This window comes from Macrobrachium rosenbergii, chromosome 59, assembly GCF_040412425.1.
Source record: "Macrobrachium rosenbergii isolate ZJJX-2024 chromosome 59, ASM4041242v1, whole genome shotgun sequence".
In the NCBI taxonomy this organism is placed as follows: Eukaryota; Metazoa; Arthropoda; class Malacostraca; order Decapoda; family Palaemonidae; genus Macrobrachium; species Macrobrachium rosenbergii.
In genome coordinates, this window is record NC_089799.1 from 39,010,687 (window position 1) to 39,032,609 (window position 21,923).

The 21,923-nt window shown below is 37.2% G+C and overlaps 2 protein-coding genes across 4 annotated transcripts in view; one reads left to right on the forward strand and one right to left on the reverse strand.

Moving 5' to 3' along the window:
• Positions 1-17,590, forward strand: part of LOC136837411 (uncharacterized) — a 119,233-nt gene extending 101,643 nt beyond the window's left edge. The window contains exons 1-4 of one of the 3 annotated variants that reach the window (XM_067102192.1): positions 1-213; positions 13,567-14,127; positions 14,259-14,454; positions 14,861-17,590. The exon at positions 1-213 is cut by the window's left edge and continues 71 nt beyond it. In XM_067102192.1, the coding sequence (XP_066958293.1) occupies positions 1-213; positions 13,567-14,127; positions 14,259-14,454; positions 14,861-14,904 (1,014 nt within the window). In that variant the 3' untranslated portion in view covers positions 14,905-17,590. Of the gene's footprint in view, positions 214-7,333; positions 7,511-13,566; positions 14,128-14,258; positions 14,455-14,860 lie in introns of those variants that run through there. The other 2 variants (XM_067102194.1, XM_067102195.1) reach the window with 2 other exon arrangements.
• LOC136837412 (nuclear migration protein nudC-like) overlaps positions 1-21,923 on the reverse strand; it is a 265,836-nt gene that overhangs the window by 231,623 nt on the left and 12,290 nt on the right. The window lies entirely within an intron of this gene.

Here is a 21,923-nt window from a genome sequence, read left to right on the forward strand (position 1 = left end):
TCGGTTTCTCGGTCCTTGGCACAGCCTTATCGAGTGTCTGCGGCGCGTGTTGGGCACAGACTTTTGACGGTCTCGCTGACAAGTGAATCGTTACCCACTTCTGATAACGTGCGTGGCCCAATCTCGCGCAAAGTGGAGAGAGGAAATTTTACATTCCACGCCCCAGCAAGAAAACTTCTGCCCAAAACGCACAAGAACCATCTCGTCTCAAGGGTAAGGCCACGTGTCATCCATAATCAACCACAGCAAATCATTGTTTACATAACGTTTGATATATTTCTTAAACAAACGCCGCTACGTAAGGATCATTTGAGGAGACTTGATTAATTTCTAGATCAAAATAAACAACGGTGCTGAACCTTACAAAAGTTGTGTAACTGAACCTTACAAAAGTTGTGTCACTGAACCTTGCAAAAGAAAAGGCGAGGTAGAATTTACAAGTGGTCGTTTGTTGGTAGACAAATTAAACTGTTCAGCAGAAATTACAATGTGACCATTTAAAGAATTAAAACCTCACATGAAAGAAAACAGATTTTTTTTCAATTACGATTAAAAAGCAACAAATATAGTTTTAAATACTTAGAGAACTCCTTGCACACTTTCCAACCATACAGATGTTTTACACCAGTTTCATTACACTGAGAGAGAGAGAGAGAGAGAGAGAGAGAGAGAGAGAGAGAGAGAGAGAGAGAGAGAGAGAGAGAGAGCAAAGTTACAAAACAAGCATGCTACAGGACTTACAAAACTAAAATCATACAAAACTTTTACTTACATGTTTTCACCTCCATGGTCAACATACCTGAAAATGAGAGAGAAGGGTGATGAAATCAACATTCAAATTCCCATCGCATGAATTTCATTTGTGAACACAAATTTGTTGAGAAAGACACTGCCAAAGAATAGTACATTAAATCAAATATCATAAGCTGAAGCGAGAGTGACTTTTCGAGAATGAGCTGTTGCTTCCGCCAAGGATGTTTGTGTTGGTCGTACAGTGAATCCATCCGTGTCCCATACGTATGACCTAGCACGTATGTACAAGAGCGAAAGGGATAAGATACGTTAGAAGTAACTAATTCTTGTGTTAAAGAACGAAATCCAAACGTCTGTTGTCTCTGTACTTGAAAAAGATTACCGAAAAAAATATTAATATTAATAAAAAAATGCATCCAACATCTGACTTAGCGCCGATCCCTGTTAACCCACACGGACTCAATGTCCAGGCAACATGCCACCGCCCACACTCTCTTATTAAACAAAGAACACTGAGCGCGTGAAAAAAAAAACTGCAAAAACATTTTAAAGGTGTATTTTTTACACTGCAAATTATCTAATACTCAGAGTGCAGAGGAAACTGAATTATTTTACTTTGTTGCAACTTTCACAATAACTGACTTGGCAGAAATTCGGACTACAGAAAAAGAGCCAATCTGTAACTCCACACATACAGAAGGACAGTCATCTGACAACAAATCAGTATACTACAGAGGACACAGTTAACAAACATCCCCCGCATGCTTTATAAAAAGAAAATTACTATTTCAACCCAGCACGAGACCTCGCTCTCACACGAATTAAGAAGGAAAACAAGATTTACAAAATCAACGATGAAGAACCAAAACTGAACAGTGAAGAAGATGCGACAAGGAAAACTTCCAGCCACCTCGACAACATCCAGTTAGGAAAAAACTCTTCAAACCCAAGGATGCATAATCACGAACGAGGGGACAAATGAAAACATAACTTGTCTCAGATTAACTTGATTAGCAACAAAAGTCTATATCTTGGTGGCCCAAGTGAGTAATCATACTGTCTCCATTAAAAAAAAAAATGCAATTTAACACCACGAGTTTTACATTACTGGAGACGAGAAAAAACATGGGAGGTCTGTGGAATTTATCTTTATTCTTACTGTTCCTTAAAAATATTCTTTCTCCCGTCGAGGAGCCGCAGGCAATAGCAAACGCCTGAAATTCAGTGCTACGTCAAAATAGCGCATTACCAGAGCATAGTGCTTTGCGACTTCCATCCCAACATCAAGCATATCAATTTACCTGCTCCATCTCCCAAGCTGCGGAAATTATTGACGGTAAAGAATGAGAATATGTTGAATGATGACACTATAAATCGAAATAGTAAGAAACACAAATTAATTAGTTTTATGCGCCAATTTTATGACCTTGCTTGACGCGAAGACAAATAACGACCAAAACGTCATCTTTTTACACCTGGTTTCATCTTTTCAGTTCTATGACGTTCCTCATTGGACGGGTGGGTATCGTTCTCAGCTAGCACTCAGCTGGTCCCGCGTTCGATTCTCCCACCGGCCAATGAAGAATTAAGAGGAATTTATTTCTCGTTATAATGTGGTTCGGATTCCACAATAAGCTGTAGGTCCCGTTGCAAGGTAACCAATTGGCTCTTAGCCACGTTAAATAAATCTAATCCTTCGGGCCAGCCCTAGGAGAGCTGTTAATCAGCTCAGTGGTCTGGTTAAACTAAGGTATACTTAACTTTATTCTATAGTCTTGACGAATTTGTCGATAAAAGTTCGTTAACACGATATTAAGCTGTTTTCATTCTCCTGTTCATATTAACGCAAAATGGTAACACTCAGCGTCGCCAAAATCGTAAGGCGAGTGTCGGGTTTGGATTCAGATCTACAGGTCAGGAATCCTGCCGAACCTGGCCCCGTTCTGAGCTAAGCCTATGCATAGTCACGTGTTAACATACTGAGCTTTCGGCTTTCTCACCTCAGTCGTGTGCCAACCTCTTCATACCTTTTATTCGTATTCTCTGAACCAGGTAGAGTACTACAAACGAAATGCCTGATCGACCTACGCTTATCAATTACACGGAAACCAATACATATCGCCTGTTGTTCTTTGTTCATTAAACAAAATAAGAGTATATATAGCGTGCAGTTCCCTCTTATTTTTGTTAATAAGATATTCAGAAGTTGTTTACGATTATACGGTGAGTAAGCTGAAAATTTTTAATGCATTAACTGGTTTTTACTGATTACACCTGATTCCCTGGCTGAGGAAGATTAGACCACTTAACGTAGAAGCGACCGACTACCACAAAAACCACTAACGTTGTCAAAGTGAAAAATTATCAGGAGGATTTACAAGTTCGCGTGAAATCGAACTTGGTGTCAAACATCTGACACGAATGAAACAGACTGCCCTGTTCAAAAACTGTAACCTAATGTCACAACCAGGCACGGCCTTTGAAAATCACAACATAATAAAAGACACGTACAAATGTAGGGCGAGATACGTCTACGAAAGACGCTCTGGTCAGTTTTTCTCTACGCAGGCAGTAACCTGGAAACATGACACATTCGGCAACTTCACGAGCAAACTTGACTCAACACTACGCAGGCAGTAATGGGCAATCCTACAAGACCATAATGGGGGTACTTGAATGCGGTCGTCCGAACTCCTGACTCATTCCTGCCATCTTAACCGATGCTGCTGTTGTTAAACAGGTCTTATGGAAGCATTGCTTCCTTCCGTCTACAAATATGAGTGTTTCTCGTATCCCCAGGCTTTTTTCACGTCACTAGAAGCTTCGCTCTTGCACTTGTGATGCACCTGTGACGTTGCTGCTTTTACGTAAACTTTTTCTTATTTTCATCACGCACATCTCCAAGTAGTTTCCGTATTCTTTACAACTACTGAGTCAAGTTTGCTTTTTACACTTCAAGTAACATCTCAAAGCTGGAGTTTTTTTCTCTCTAGCCTTACAAATTTAACACTGTTCACGCATCAAATCCTTCATACAGTATGGATAACTTTCCTCTTTTTATCTCTGAAAACGGTAGCTTCAAATTCTCCGTTGTTTTCACCTTCCATGTACGTCGATAATATTTTGTAGTTTGCGTACATTTTCTTTCATCCATTTATGATGTCGGTGAATAAAAAAAAAAACACTTCTCAGACCTGAGCACTAAACTGATGTCGCAGGGAGCCGTCCATTTCAAGTTGACATTGTTTGATATACTTATCATCCTGACCCGATATACGGATGTCGGAACGTCCTGCCACAGCTGTGTGTTTTACAACTTGAATGGAATTTAATAAACATTACTAGGGTATAGTGGCAAGTCTGAAATTCACTCACGTTTCACGATATTTTGGTTTAACTATAAAACCCAAGTTTTCATTTCATCACCTGTAGTGGGAAAAGGTTACTAAGCGACCAAATGCGACCTTCTTTGGCCTCTGTCCCCGATCTATATCTGGTTCTGCTTCATCATTTGATATTAATACCCTTATAGTGTGCAAACGTTTCCGTTGAAATTTTTTCTTATTTCATACAGCATGCTGTTCTGACATTCTTTTCATTTCTGTTTTGCCTTGTGCACATACACACATACACACACACACACACACATTATATATATATATATATATATATATATATATATATATATATATATATATATATATATATATATATATATATATATATATATTTAAGATATTTTGAATTCAAAAGCAGGACTCCATGATTTAAAAGCATAAACTAATAAGTTAAAAAAATTCAAAGAAAACTAAGGCATTCTTACAAAAAGTTCATCAGCTGAGAGAGAGAGAGAGAGAGAGAGAGAGAGAGAGAGAGAGAGAGAGAGATAGTTTTGTTTGCTCGTCTCGGCCAACAAAACAACCATTAAACACAGTAAATCTCACCAAACAGAAATAAGAAAAATATTGGAAAACAGAAAAATAAACGCCACGTTCCCTGTAAAACCATACATAATAAGAAATCCATCCACGCTTTAACTAAGGCGGAAAAAGTCGCAAAGAGTCGCCACACTGTCGGGACCAACCAGTACAACAGGTCGAGTACTAAGGTCTCGTAAGGGTAATTACAGCCCTTGAGGTTTGAGGTTGGGTTGGGGGCGGAGAATCATATTAGCCCAGAAAGCAGGGACTACGAGATGACGGTTCCCTCCGAGTCACTGACTCAGGAAAATGCGCTTCCAACGCAGGCATTTCCTGGCAACAGCCAAACGCCTTTTTCGCCTCGCAAGGTCGTCACCTGTCCTTCCCTGTCTGCACTACAATAGCAAGTATAATCCAAAACACCACTGCACAGCATGCAAAGTGCCAAATCCAAGTATTAGGGAAGAGTTTTGTTTCGTGAATTAAGTTATTAAAAGCCGACACAGTAAAAACACTCTACAAACCGTAAACAAAATCATACCAAAGAAATGAGTCATGATGATTCCCTAAGTTGAAGTTAAGTACATCTTAGTTTAACCAAACCACTGAGCTGATTAACAGCTCTCCTAGGGCTGGCCCGAAGGATTAGATTTATTTTACGTGGCTAAGAACCAAGTGGTTACCTAGCAACGGGACCTACAGCTTATTGTGGAATCCCAACCACATTATACCGAGAAATGAATTTCTATCACCAGAAATAAATTCCTCTAATTCTTCATTGGCCGGCCGGAGACTTGAACTCGGGCCTAGCAGAGTGCTAGCCAACAACTCTACCGACTCTCCCAACGAGGAACTATAAGTGATTCCCTGATGAAGCTTCAGTCTCACCAGCGATTAAATTAAAGCGGGTCCTAACTGAAGTTACCACATCCGCCTTCAAATAGAAAAGGGGGCCCCGCACCCCGTGGGAAACGGCTTGTATTTGGGTCACTTCACGCACGTGATAATGAAATACGAAATCGTTTGAGTTCACGCGATGATGAACCAACTGAAGTTCGATTACCTTGAAAATGAACACCTTATGAGCAAACTGAAAAAAAAAAATCCGATACCAGAAAGGCACTTACTTCGAAATATTCAAACTTTATTTATCAAGATTTCGCTCCTCTAAGAGGTAACACCCATCTTCGAAGTCCATTAGCTGAGCAAGGTGTCAGATTGCTGGAGAATCTTTCCTTCGGTTTCAACCGGTTTTGGTTTCGGCGAGCATCTCAAACCGGGTCAGACTACGGGTTTCCCAGGAGGTTTTTCTGCCTACATAACATAATCGCACTCTTCCACTTGGGGGAGGGAGGGAGGAAGGGGGGCTGCTGGGATAAAGGGGAGGAGTGGGAGGAAGTACCAAGAGACCGGTTTTCTTCCGACCGTACATCACCTGACACACTTGACTTGTACTTCCTACGCTTTCGAGAAACTGCGTAAAACCTTCCTAATAATTTTTGAAAAACATTTCAAATCATTATTGAAAAACAACACTTCAAATTATTATTGAAAAACAACATGAGCAGAAATTCCTTCAACCATCCAAATCAGAACTACTGGAACTGACCTTCACGAAAACATCTAAACAAATTTTCATCCAAACTTCGGTTCCAGTCACAGCATCAAGAGGACGAGAAACTCCACTCTTAATACCACACTGTGTTACAAGAGTTAACCGAGCACTCCGGGAAAGAAACAAATAAGATACGAGTCAAGATAAGAGAGAGAGAGAGAGAGAGAGAGAGAGAGAGAGAGAGAGAGAATGTGGGACTTCCCGAGACCAGGCTTTTTAGGATCGACACAGTCCCTGGCAGACGCCTTACCAAGACCTTCTGCAGTTTTTCTTGGGTCGTTGTTCGTTCTGGACACGGAGTCTGCTCTCTCTCTCTCCCTCTCTCCCCCAGACCACCCCTTTAGTTCTGTCTTCCACCCAAACTGAGTGAACAGGACATATTGTCTCGACTCCGATTAACGCGTTCAGTGTCCCACTGGAAGTTTACTCATTAAGAGACATTTGAGTTACTTACAACCGGATACGTCACTGCAAACATTTGTTGTCGTAAAAGAATGCAAGAAGTTTCGGAGCTTTAATTTAGGTGAGTTTCTCATCAAAAGTACGTGTCCCATCATCAAAGTTCCTCGTCGTGCGTACGTACATACCACCGGTGGCTCAGGTGACGAGTAATAACAGGACTCTGAAATTTATATATTACAATAGCTGCGACCTAATGAGAATCAATGAGTGACAGAAATCAGAATCTTCCGCTTTAAACGGGTAATGTTTTTTTGCGTAATTTTTACAATTAAAAACATGTATGTAAGCCTTGTGTGTGCGTATAAGTGTTATAATATATATAACCATTCTACAAGTGTTATATATATTACAACACCTTATAATATTATTATAAGGTGTTATATATATTTATATATATATATATATATATATATATATATATATATATATATATATATATATATATATATATATATATATATATATATATATATATAGAGAGAGAGAGAGAGAGAGAGAGAGAGTTATCCTTTCTGATTCAACTGGCTGAGAAGTAAATAATGTCGCCTAGTAAAAAAAACACTCCTATTAAAAAAACACTCCTATTACCATCAACTGTATGGCTGTTTCCCTGACCGAAGGCTACTGGGTCACTGAGTAAAACCAACATCAACAACCCGAGTCGTTGATCTCTGGAGAGCCAGATCAAGACGTGCGGCGCATGATGTCATATTATTATGGGAACCAAAGGTTTTCAAGGTCGCTCAGAGAATCCTGCTGTGTAAGTTACGTCAACCGCCGCTTTGCACGCCTGGGTAAACAAAAAACGCTTCTCAATCTAGTTTTGCTTCTCTCTCTTGTCTACCAATTTCCCTGAGTAGTTTCTAATTTCCCCCCACCCCTTTTTTTTTTCTTTGGCGCTGACGTGGAGAATCTCCCTCTTACGCGGCGAAATGCAAAGTGTTCTATGCCTGTTTTTCATTTATTCGCGGCGACGTTATAACTGGACTTGAAAAGAAGATGGCACGTCAAAGTAATTTTTGAGACTGCCATTAGTCTTGAGAGCTGTAGAGGGAATTCTTGACAACCTGTTCTACTGCGCATTCACTTGCTAAATCATCAGGCACTGGTGACACCATGTGAATATAAAAATCTGAAGTCAACTCAGGTTCCAAAAAACGTACTGTACTGGTTAGTGACGCTTTTTAAGTTGCAACAATCATGGCGTACCGCTATCCAAGGACAAAAAACTTTAATAATGAAATTTTTGCTACACCATCCAAGCGGTTTATTTCAAATGAACTTCCAGTATCAAAAAAAGTGGCTTCCAAACTACTACAGAAAGCTATAAACTCTTTTGAGTCCTTTCGTTCCTTCTACGATTTTACCATATAATTTAAAATCATTTTTGTGAAATTTAAAATACTTACAGTCATTAATATCGATTAGCAACATTCACAAACGTTTTAACGGATCCGAAGGTTTAATGTACGAAAAAATTAACTGTAGACAAAATGCTCGGTGAGAATCTTATACACCACCTTCGATATGCGACTGAAATACTATTTCACCGCATTTTAAAATCCAAAGCTAACCTTACAGACTAAACTGCCCGCACGACGTATGGGATTTATGACAGACTTGTTTAGCCAAGGCAACATTTTTCTTTCCCGTTAAAGATTTGCTTTTTCTTATACCCTTATGCCCTGGGTGGCGTGAGCTATTGGCACAGACAACCAGAGACCCATTCTCCATCAAACACCACAACCATTTTGTTAAGGCAATCAGTAGCCTACAATAACAAATGGACAACATCCAAACCTTATTTTACTTAATATCCAGGTCATTTATATGTAAGTTCACCTTCCTGTTTAGGTAACTAACCACTTGGCGTAGTTAGCGAGGACGTCACAATATTTCGTAACGGATACTACCGCAGCATACACATCACTAATTCTGGAGAGAGAGAGAGAGAGAGAGAGAGAGAGAGAGAGAGAGAAGAGAGAGAGAGAGAGAGATTGTAATCTGTTCAGTCTTGTCCTTGCGTATTTAAAAAATATATTTATCCGTAATAATATAAACGTTTGCTTCCCAGTTGTGACTAAAAATCAAGCTAATAAGCATTTTTCTGCAATTAATTTTAAACTGCGATGATCAATTCATTATCTTCAAAAGAATTCCCTTAAAAATTAACAGCTCCAGGAATATAAAACGCATTACACATAACAAAAGCAGACAAAAAACTGGACGGCTCACGTGAAACAAAATTCCCCCTCTTCACGAAGCATGAGATCACTGCCCACTTGGGAAAGCAACATAAAGATTGAAGTATTAGAGAGAAAGTTGAATCTCTCTCTCTCTCTCTCTCTCTCTCTCTCTCTCTCTCTCTCTCTCCAAGTTCGTTAGAAATCATGACCAAAGTAAGAAATGAAAAGTTAATCATATTTTGATCTGCCAAAATTTTTTCCATTACACTGGAGTAAAATAGCTTAACTCTATCATATCTACATTAGACTCTGTTCACACATCTAAAACAAATAGTACCTTTAACAACATTTACTCCAGTATGAAAGCGCCCCCTCATCATTCGTCACTAGAAGAGAAATCTACCAAGAAGTCACACACAAAGAACGCTTGTCTCAGGAAAGATTTGGGAGCATATTTTGGCTAAAATAAAATACAAAATCCCCTGAGGTAGTCAACTATCTCCCCCTCTCTAACATACTCACGATTCAGTAGCTAAAGAATGAACATGACAGAGCTGACCTTATTTTTTCTGTGGAACTACCATCTACAATGACCGGCTGTACAAGCAAAGAATACAAAAGGACTTTGTGACAAGACAGGGTTGTTGGACCTCACTCAGGGAGGAAAAGATCTCTAGATAGCGAACGAGCCTCTTCTCTCGGCATTCACACCTTTCACACTATTAAGGAAATACAAAGAGCTAACATATTACTGAACTGCATCCGCTTCTGAGAAGCGGAAAGTGACTGCCTTGCCTAAAATGACTAACAATTTTTTATCTAAGTCAAACAGGAGAGCGTATTGGCAATGCTATTACGCCGCCCACAATGAATAAAGGACCTGCTAAACCTTCAAAACGTTGAACGTACCTTCATGTAAAATATACAGGTATCCCAAATGATATACAGGTATATCAGATGGCTTTTACTCACATAACTTTACGAACTTGCTTTACTCATTGCACAGTCCGATAACGTGAGTATGTTGCACACACTTCCTGATAAACATTCCCCTCCCGGAAGGTAAATTCTAATGGATGTTTGCCTAAAAACACACACCAATGCTTTGTAGTACACGAGGTCATGTTCAATTTTGTTAATGTTAACACGAGGACTCATCCAACCTCTATCAGCTTCTAAATTCTCCTGAATCTCCAAAGGTTCTCTAACAAGCATAAACGTATCACTAATTGGCGCTCAAAATTCACTCTTATTTACTGTACATTTTTATACCCAAAATTAATGTTTTAAAGTAAGAAAAGAGCCGGAAAAAAAATAAATGTAAGTGCACACTTGGCATGCCATCCCTTCCCTTTAAAATGGACTCCGTTACATCCGGCTACATACCCTCGACCAAACCACCCACTAACCCTTACCGAAGGGGGGGAGGAGTCCACCCATTCCGTCTCGACCATTCTCCCCCTCCCCTACTGTCCACAACACCAACAGTACGTAGTCCTACGGGGCCATAGCAATCTCCACTCACGGCCGTCACATTTCAAAGTACAAAACTCCTCCTGTTTTCAGAATTTATTTGAAATTTTCTCCGTATTAAAGAACTGGCCTTGAAAAAGCGAGATCCATCACAAGAAAGACCCACAATGCCACACAAATTGATCTAGTAAGGCAAGTTCTGGCGCACGCATTTTGATAAAACTGAACAGAGAGCGTTCCATACACAACTCCCTCCCTGAATTAAGCCATTTTATACGGAAGTCGTCTTTCGTCACTACTTCCAAAATATATTGATTTCAACTCGAAAAAGATTTGAAACCGTCTGCTTATTCAACCACGGAAATTGGCACCTCACAAAATGAGAGAATTCAAAACCCAAGGAAGAATATTAAGACAGCGTGAATCCCAGTCTCCTAATAATTCAGAATCGTTGTTCCAACAACCAAACCGCCGACACTGAGCGAACATGTTCATGACGCAATACCGACTGCCAAACAAACGAGAGATGATCAAGTACACCAGAAGCACATATGTACAAAGGTACATTATACACATTCGGCGAAAAACTTGATCAAGCACACCAGAAGCACTTATGTACAAAGGTGCATTATACACATTCCGCGAAAAACTCGACTTTCACTTCCCAAATCTTGATAACAAAGGTACAAACACTCCGATGACCAGATTAACGGCGGTTAGATTCCAATTAACCAACACCGTACAGACTTTCCAAAGATTCGGGGGAATGTCCCAACGACCCTCCCTCTCTCAAGTTACTTTTCGCATCGCCAACAAATCCTCCGAATTCAGTCGTCTGGGCACTGTTCATGTGATGAGCACCCAAACTTCCCCCGCTCCTTTTTCCTCGTCTAATATAATATTAATATGTAAAAAGTTATAACAAATTAGTCAGGGATACCTTTATCTATCCCAGTAACTCGCAATATAAAATTATTGCACTTAAAATATGGTGTGCATATACTTATAGGTAGAGAACTTAACAAAACTCTTCCCAGGTACATTTTTTTTAAAGTGTATCCTAAAAATAAATACTTTTCTACCAAACCGGCTCTCTTGTCTCCAGCATTTGTCAGGATGCGACTTTCCTTTTCACACTTCTCTTCTTCAGCATAATGGCCGGACAATGAAAGGACGCAATTTCGGATAAAAGCATAAACACTGCTGGCCACAATATATGACGTATGCGTGTAAATGAATGTATGTATGTATGTATGTGCTGAACACACATACACAAATATATATATACACATATATACGTACATATACATACATATATATATATATATACATATTATATATAATACATATATATAAACATATACATGTATCATACATATACAAATTTCTAGATAGTTAAGTTAAACAAAGATCAAGAAGAGATAACAAAGAATATCTCGACAAACATCCTTATGACGTTTACAAAGCAATGCATTCACGGGTGGGACTGATGTTAGGCATCCAGCAATACTACTGAAATATCGAACAGTGAATAGAGTAAGATGAAAATACTTATCAAAATAGAAAGACAACATTTGTCAGAACAATTCTATAAAGTCATAACAGATATGTAGATATATTCTGATTGATGTAACAGAAGCTGAAGATGACCTGCATTTGTTTCTGAGTGAATTCACAATTTTCTAAGTGAAATTAATATAAATAAACTTACAAGATGGAAAATACCATGTTATACTAGAATCACTACAGATACGATTCTAGCTGAAACTAAAACTGAACCTCGTATACTAACTAGATTATTTTGTAGAATAAGGAATGAGATAGCAAAACCTGATGAACGGGAATTTGGAGTCGGCAAAGGTACCAGAGAAAGGTGACTTACTGAAAATGGTGTCATGTGTATTTATATGCTGGAGGTAGTACTGAAAATATTCAGAATGCTTATTCTCAAAAGCATGATAGAAGGATCTGAGATGGTCTGACTTTTAAATAGTTAATAACTACTGCTGCTGCATGGCAAGTCTGGAAAAGGTCATGTTCTTAAAAAATCTCCACGAAAAAAGTCCCTTACTGCCAACAACCCATAATATCAATGGTGAGAATGGTATTGCATTCATGTTACACTTAAAATGTTACATGCTAATTAAAAAACCATATTTACACTACCATATACTGTTCATTATTTTGACACATTCTCTACATACATATACAGCACATAGTTAGCTGCTACTTTTGTTATTCTTTGAAGTAGAAGTTTCATATTCAAAATATATACATCTTATTTACATATTTTAAAAAGAGCACTGGTATTTTTGGATGCATTATCATGAATTATAACTTCATTAAGAAACCTTGTTTCTTGAAATCCCAGCCAAAGAGAGTATTCCACATACCACAAATTTCCACCACACTTACTGAGAACTTCAGTCTCCCAAGCTACTGATTTGGAATTATAATCCACACTTAAAGAGAATAACCCATCAAGAAGTTCACTATACACAGGTATTATGGGCTAGGGATTAGGGGGATTGAAGGGGTACAGGAAAACTAAAGACAAATCCATCAACTCTCACGTCTCATACAGGACAGCTACAAACTTGTCATCCATGCACACAAAACTTAAAATGCAAGCATAACACAGGTTTAAAGGGAAGTATAAAATTCCACAAGTTCCATTATCTGCTATGTACCAAGATTTTTTCTATTATTAAAGGGCTGTCTTACAATTGAAGAGGTTCAACAGAATTTTGCTTATTATGCTTTACAAATACCAAATTTTGCAAGATCTTTTTCCTTTATTTTCTAGTTTCATATCCTGAAATTAGGGTGTTCCTACCCTACACTGGCAATATACATCCCATTAATGGAAGCCAAAGAAAGCTGAATTGTACAAGAACTTCAGAACCAAACAACACCCATTTCTAAATCATATGAAACTTCATGTTTTAATGAAATAAATGTTCAAATTAATATAATTTCTATGATGAATGATGCATGTTATTTGGAATCTAGCTTCAGAAAGGTTTCATATCCAAAGCACGTGTACATATACAGCATACTATAATTAAACCAACTGCTTCTCAGATCCAAAATATGAGCAGTTATTTCTTATTAGGGCTGCAAAATTATTAATACTTTGCTTTTTTTTGTATTTCAGACTGGAAATTCACATTTCATAACAGGAAGTACCGCCATGAGTTCTAGTTCTGGTTCAGGAGGTTCAACTAAATATATGATCAGAGATGTTGCTCCAACACACTCACGTTTTGGTAATGTCTTAGGCGTAGAAAGAGCCCTTGATGGCAGACTGCATACTCAACCATACACGATAAGAACTCCAACCCCAGAAGCATCTAGATATGAGCCAAATTTCATGCTTAGTCCATCCTCAGCGGAATACAGAACTTATGAGTCTTGGTACACAATACAAGCACCTTCACCTAAACCCGTCGAGAAGACAGAGTCTAGATATATGGTGCGTCCAAAACTCAATTGCAGTGAAAAAAAATATGATGCAAGGTACACGCTTCATCCCCCGACACCAGAACTTCCTCAAGGATTCGAGTCAAAATATGGAGGCGGAGTGGGAGCCGACGGCAAGGAAACTAGAACTGGTTCTCTATATGAACCCTATTGGCATATTCCAAGGGCATCATTATGGTGCCAAAACAAGGGTTGCGCTTATGATTCCCAACACTGTGATGACTGCAATTGGAAGGTATGCAATTTGGTCTGGCTAAAAAATACTGAACATGCAGCAATACAGTTTCTGGTGAAATACCCTTTTAAATTAACCTCATTATGTATCTCCCCCAAAATATCATTAAACCTTGTGTACTAATATTTCAGCAAAAGCAAGAGGATACTTTGTCAACGTGTTCATCGGTGAACCCTCCACCTACATTCACTGCCCTTGACAACTACAGACCAGTAAGACCTCGACAAAAGTGGCATCAATGCAGTTGTGGGATCATATTTGCCATCACTACAGTGTTCTCCCTTCTGGTCCTATTACTGATAGCTGGATTCATAATTTACATAGAAAGTAAGTACTGAACTATACAAGCAACTTTCCTTCTAGAGAAAAGAATAAAGGCAAATATTAAAAATGTAAATCTGCAATTATGAAAAAAAAAAAAAAAAATTAAGCAGGACTTCATATGAAATGGGAAAATTATGAATCTGAGTACCAATGCAGACAGTCCTTCAATTACAACCATCAAAACTTGTCTTCGGCTGAAATATATTAGACTGGAAACTACATATATTTTCCCTACAATACTTATGTATCTTTCATATTCCATTCACAAATGATTATAATTCTAACAGGTCTTAACTCATGAACAGTCTGTACTGCATAAAGTTCTAAGATAGCATTACACATAGTACTTTAAAAAATGAGATCAAAGTATTAAAATATTATTTACTAACGGTCATATTTTCCTTTTCAGTGGTTCTAAAATACCAAACGGCTAACGTCACACACAGAATGTAGAAAGGAAGCATTTTATGTCGGCAAATAAAGGATGAAGCCAGTAAATATGGTATAAAATTGTTACTTTATTGAAGTAATATCTCAACATCTTGCTAACAAAGGTTATGCCAAAAATGTTAGTCTATGGATTTCCAGTATTTATACCAAAGACTTCCCAGTAACATTCAGCACATCCCTGAGGTGCTGATGTCTTCACAACGTTTACACGGGTAACCATGTCTGTCAATGCATACTAATGAAACATTTTACCCAGAAATTGTAATATAATCTTAGTGTAAGATTGGGAGAATTTTACCCAAATTAAACAGGCAATTGTGTTTCTTGTAGCATATTGAAATAGGGATGGGGTCAGTTCCATAATCTTACGGAAAAAGTCTGACATCCAACAACTTTTGGCACATCTTAATCAAGCTTGATAACTGCTCATTGTTTTACAATATTCTCATTACATTTCTGCTACTCATGTACCCAGATCATGTGTTACTTTCTTTATATGTAAAATGCTGCAACTATATAGGTCACTTAATGTTTATTAGTGATTTTATCAATGTTCTACTCCTTTAGTGAAACAGCCTATTATGATGATTCTGTCCCTTTGTACATTATTTTTGCTGGTTAATCTACAAACATTATAATTACCTTAACTTAAGACACCTTAAATTTCCAAAATGTTTCCCAAGAGAAAAAACAATAATTATTTTCTATAATACATAAAATGTTAGACAATTCACTTGCAGTTGTAAGTGTAACAACTACAACGCAACACTCCACTAGCTTCTTGACTTATAATACATATCATTTGGTACAAGTACCTAATGATGTGATTTAAATCTACTGGTGCTTAATTGATAACTATAATTCACTTATACTTCAAATATCAAAAGTACTGTATATTAATGTACAGCTACACTCTGAAAGTGTCATTTTCATCTAAAAGGAGAGTCCTAGCACTAAAAATTTTATCTCAACACTACAAATATCCGTAAATTGGATTTACGATGCTAGATAACTCCAATTATTTACTGCAGTTTAATAACACGGTACTCCACCAGCAAATAACTTTATTTCTGTTATTATTAAACAGAAGGTGTTTAACAATACCAAATTCACATTACTAGACTCATATAGCCCTAGACCAAATGATTAGCCCTTAAATTAGGATTAAAACTTAAGTAAGATAAGGTTACAGAAGTAAGTCAGTTAATAACTAAGAGATCAAAGACAATGGAAGATGCCACAGAGTCTTAGTATTATCTACAATGTGCTATGCAAGGCACACTGTGTGTGATTATTTACCAAAAATAAAATAATTCGTTACAACTACAAAAATCAACCACTAATCTTCACATTCTATTTTACTTAATAATGGCAAATTCATTTAGAAAGAACAAGTTTCTGATTAATGGAAAATACCCCCCCTTGTAATTGACCTATTCTACTTTTGGACAAATTAGTGCATTCTAAATGTGTGTGATGGTGGCACTGTTGCTCCAGGTTACTTCTTTAGACACACAGGGATGCAAGTTTGGTGCCAAATTATCAAGTTTTAGATTTAAAATGTCATACAGTACACTCAGCACATACGAAACAAACCCCACTCCTCTCTTACAAGAGCAGCTACATTTACAACCGAGTGTAGTCCTTTCTACAACTGAACATTAAGACTATATCTATTTCTCTCCAATTAAAAGGAATATCCATCGAATAACATCTGGAATTTAATTTAGTTTTTGTTAGCAACAGAAATTGGCAGCTTTGTTTCATCAGAGGTACTACCAAACAACCTAGAACTTGGAATGTGGAGGGCATTATCTTATGAGGTAGAATTTGCATTACAGTTATTCCCCTACAATTACAAGATCCTTTGGGTATTAGGTAAATGTGCCAAACTGTTATATGACAGGAAAATATTCATAAACAAGTATACTGTTGTATACTACAAATAACTGGATTTTCATTTGAAGAATTTAACATACTAATTTCTTTTATCAAAAAATTGCCACCAAAGTAAAACAATTTATTTTGAATGATCAACTATTGTACATAAAAAAAAAACAATGTTAAAAAGTTAAGGCTAAATGTTTTCCAGTGCACTACATTAAAGGTCAAAATCTTATAACCCCAAACAGAACTAATGTACATTGCAAAAATTCAATATGCTACACAATACTGGTTATTTATATTAAAACGATTAACGAGAGCTTTTCTGAATAACTCAAATGGAAAGTTGGAGCATTTATATGAGTTTTCCACAATTTGATGATCAAGAAAAGTTAAAAACAGTCACTCTAAGAGTGAAGTATGGTCTGTGATTCATTATGGTTAGTTTTATCTCTGTTAAATGTGTTGTATATAGCTGTATAGATTAAGAAAATTGTTGCATGTTTTCAACATTTAGTCATATGATCCTGGCATTCACTTTTTTACATTTATAAATTTTGTAAAGTTAAAATAAATTACTAGTTATGGGAAAAGCCATAGTGAAACTGGTGCTTTAATACAATCAAACCTTGATTATTAGATATTCAACAGGAACAATTTTTACGTAAGGGTGTAATATATAATAAATAATCAAGGGTTGACATTCTATTTCCACACTGTAATGTTAGCTGGTCATTTTAGATTTATTTCTGTGTGACTGGATCCACACTCAATTGTTTTCTTAAAATAAAAAGTCTCACTGTAATTTTCTGTATTATCCTGAAATTTGCAATAAAATTTTGCTTCACATTTTCCAAAATGAAAATCAACTACTGCATCCAAATTTCATTGAAAAGAAGATGGAAAAGTTAAAAGCACATGCAGATCTGATTATTGTCTGCATAAAAAATACGATATGTATTGCGCTGCAAATATAAAAGAAAAAATATCTAATTCATTACAGTTCACATTTCTTAAATCTTTAAAATCAGTCATTTCTAATGTTGACTTTCTTTCTCAGCAGTTATTCCTAGAAATTATTCTTAAAAAAAAAAAAACATTTAACTATCATTTTCTGCTAAATACTTCGGCACTGCTACACAAACTGGTGCTGCCACAGGTAAGCTACATTTTTATTCTTGCACCAATGGTTGAAAGACAAAAAAATTACTAAAAACTATAGCAATGCATCTGTGTCAAGCACTGTTCTTTTAAGAAATGTAAATAAAGTAATTGTCAATATAACTTTTTTCATACCCTAAACAAACTTGACAATAAAAGTAAAAAAAATAAATGCAAAATTCAAATCCTTCACTTTAACTCACTGACACCAAAAAGCTGATTTAAAAGTTATTACAAGTAAGCATGGTAGTGAAACTTATCCATGAAAATATATCACAAGTAAAAAATCTAGCTAGTACTTTTTTTTTACTAAATTCACGTAAAAGAATGCAATAGCTTCATAAAAATGAACCGAACTGCCACTGATCCTTTAGCAACTACAAGAAAAACGTATAATGTTTATAGGGAAGAGAAATCTAAGCCATATAACGATGGTGTAAAAAAAAAAAAGCAGGGAAAGAATATGATCAGTCCCCAATTAATACCTCTCAAAAAATGAATAAGGTTAATGTTTACAACACTCAAGTTTTTTAATACAGTAAATGTTTTTCTCCTTCTTAATTATTATATAAGTAATTACTAAGTTCCTCAAACTATGTTTGGTATAAGAAAAGCATCTGCCAAAACCATATTTGGTGTAAGAAAAGCATCTGCCCAAACCATATTTGGTAAAAGAAAAAAACATAAAAGTCAGTCTTCTTACATAATAACAAAACTACGTTATCACCCACAAAAAATTAAGTACTGGAACAGATCAAGGCCAAGCATCCCACATTCTTGAAGTTAATGGTAACATAGTATCTGCGCAAGAACACAGCTTGATGTGTACAACAGGTTGACAGCATATAGGCAATATGTTCAAAAGTAACGACCAAGCGATACTGATTTGTGGAGAGTAAAATCATTTGCATTTCAATTGTTAAGAAAGTTGATGGTCAGTAAAAAAAGGAATAAAATGGTAAGAGGAAACAGATCCATAAGAGATTTTACAGATAAGACTGAGCAAGGTCAGATGTAGTTTCATCTAAACCAGAAGCTGACCATTCAAGTCAATAGGTGTAGCCACCAGTTAAGTCTGGTTAACTGAGCCTTATTTCCTGTCTTGTCAAAAGCTTAATGAAACCTCAAGAGCCAAAGGTTGTATAAAAGTTCCTACAACAGTACGATTGCATGAACACCATAGAAAAGGACATCATCCGGCTATCTTGTTTTATTTAAACTGAGAATTCATGCATTTTAAAGCTGGTCCTAGAGTAAAATTAACAATTTTCTGCCGTAATAGAAGTAAAAATTTAATATTACGACAGATGGAGATGTTACAAATGTCATTAATATGAAGACATATGGAGAAGTTACAAATGTCATTCTCCTTGGGAACAGGCTGTAAGTGTGTGTATAGTATTTACACAATGAATGACCAATACCAATTTTTAGAATGAGACATAGACAATGTCAAAATACAATAAACCTTAAAGTTTAGTACCTAAAGAGATCAAAGATACAGATAGGTGCCATCAGGTTTATCAGACCTGAAAATCTTTAAAGGTAAGTAATATGCCAACCATGCATGAAAATTAATAAAACTAATAAAAAACAGGGCTCCATAAGACAGACACCCAACATCAAAGAATTCCCTCACAGTTGGTCTTGGTCACAATAGTGTCTTTCATTTGACAAAGTGATAGAGTATAAAAGGACTCGAGGTAAGAGGGCTCTTTCCTTTACCTACAGTGTTTACCTTTGTCTTTTCCTTCCATGGTAAAATCATGTAGGTTATTACAGACCTTTTATTCAGGTTACACATTATGGTTTAAACAGTGAAAGATAGGAAAAACAAGAGCCTATGTTATTATGTGAGATTCTAAAGTGACTTTGGACCTAATTATGCCAGGTTGGGATACAGGTTTATTGCGCCCCCTCCCTGGCCACATCTCAAAATTTCAACAGCATCAAGGGGGACCTTTGCTTTCCGCTATGGCACTTAAGGAGCTCAGACTTGCTATACCACCTACTAACACAGTGTAATACTCAGTTCCCATATGAGAACAGAGATTTCTTCTTCAAAAGGTCCTCATTCTTGGCCAGAAATGAATGGCCACAAGATAACAATGATGGCTAGGTGTGTGGGTGATGAAACGCTGTCCCCTTCTAGGAGAGTCTGGATGCCAAGGCAGTCAAGAAGAATGACTTTTGGAGCATATGAGTTGTAGTTGCATTAGTACCATTGAACTGAGATGACAAGGGTCAAAGAACCTCATTCAAGAGACCAGTAAAGAGAAGCATTGCAAAAGCCAGTCACTGCAATACAAAGGACCAGAAAAGAGAATTACAAATTTTCTATATTTCAATCAACGCCAAACCCTTACAGCAAGGGCTCTTATCCCATGCTTATAAGTGAAAACTATGGAGCAAGGCACTTGTACTCAAAGACAATGAACCTTTCAATGCAGCTCTCAGTGTGGAGGTAATCCAATGTTAGAGTGGTATTGCTGGATAGATGATAAAAAGCTACCTACAATGTTAGGGGTGATCTTCCCAGCTAACTAAATTTTTAAAATGTAAACATGAAAGTCACGGCTCTGAAAGGACGATGCAGAGACAACTTTTCCTCATCCTATCTGGGATAAAATGACAAATTCTTTAAGTAATTTGTATTTTTCCTAACATATCTGAGTATGGGATTAACTTTTCAGCAAGTTGGAAATCCAGCTGTTAAACTTTTGCAAGGTGGTATGGTAACAGTTACTGATACAAGATTTCTCCTTCAAGCCGGGTGCATTCAATTCTGCTCAGTTACCTTTTGGCCAGGAGAAAGGGTGGAATGGCTGATGTAAAGACCTCAGGTTTGTATGTTAGGAAAATACAAATTACTTTAAAATTTGTCATTTGTTCCAAAAGAATACAAACCTTTAGTCTTTACATATGGGAGACGTACTTTTGGGGAGGTGAGGTAATCTGAATTGACTGGTAGTTCGGCTCACCTGTCTCTTCCTGGTCTAGGAGAGTACCGAACAGAGAGATGTTCAATCATTAGACTTCTGGGCATTTTGAATTAAAGAAATGCAACACCCTTGATTTGAAAAGGTTTGGATGAACCCCAGTATCTGGAGACTATAAAGCTAAGAGTAACCTAATGGTTTGCTCATGTTAGTCTCTCTCTCCCCTGCTTGAGAGAAGGTAGGATTTTCTACTAATCCAAATGGAGCTGGATTATAGATGAGGATGTCATCTAGATCACCTGTGTGGCATCAAAGCTCATTCACTGTTCCTCTGCCCACAAGAAAAGGAAGGAAGACAGGAGAAAAGGAGAGGAGAAACATTGCAAGATGCAACCTGCCCCTCAGAGCTGGGTGCAGGTGAACTACATGAAAGCATCCACCATAGAAGAAAAGGCGTCAAAGGACCTATGGGCAATGTCCAAAGGTAAAAGATGAAATCTGCACGATTACATTTCCAAGTATTCAACCAACAGGTTATTCCTGAATCGATGGACAGACCTGCCCCTGGTCTCTGGTCTAAGAACTGATGTCCAAAGTTGTAGGGTACAATTTGATCATCTCACTCACTGCTTTTGAAAATGTGGAGGATGAAAGTGTAACCACAAAGATGCACTTTATTCAAAGGTATGAGAAGACTGAATAGAACAGTGCCAACTTCAGCAAGTCAAAAGGACTATGATCAAGTTTCTTCAGAGGTAGAACGAATTTCTGGGAGTTAAGGTGCCAAGGTCAACTGTCCTTTTCTCCTGACTTCAGCAAATAATTGATGTAATTACATCTCCTCAGATGTTTGTGGATCTGAATGTTCTTCTGTCTGCTCATGCACCTGCACAGCAACAGAGCAGATGAAAGGACACTAGGACCTTTTGTTGACCATGGCACTATCGTGGTGTCATTCTATTACACCAGTGTCTATCTTGGATCTAGAGTCTTGAAAGTCTAAAAGAACACTCAAGTTTCAAGAAAGAAATGGAGCTC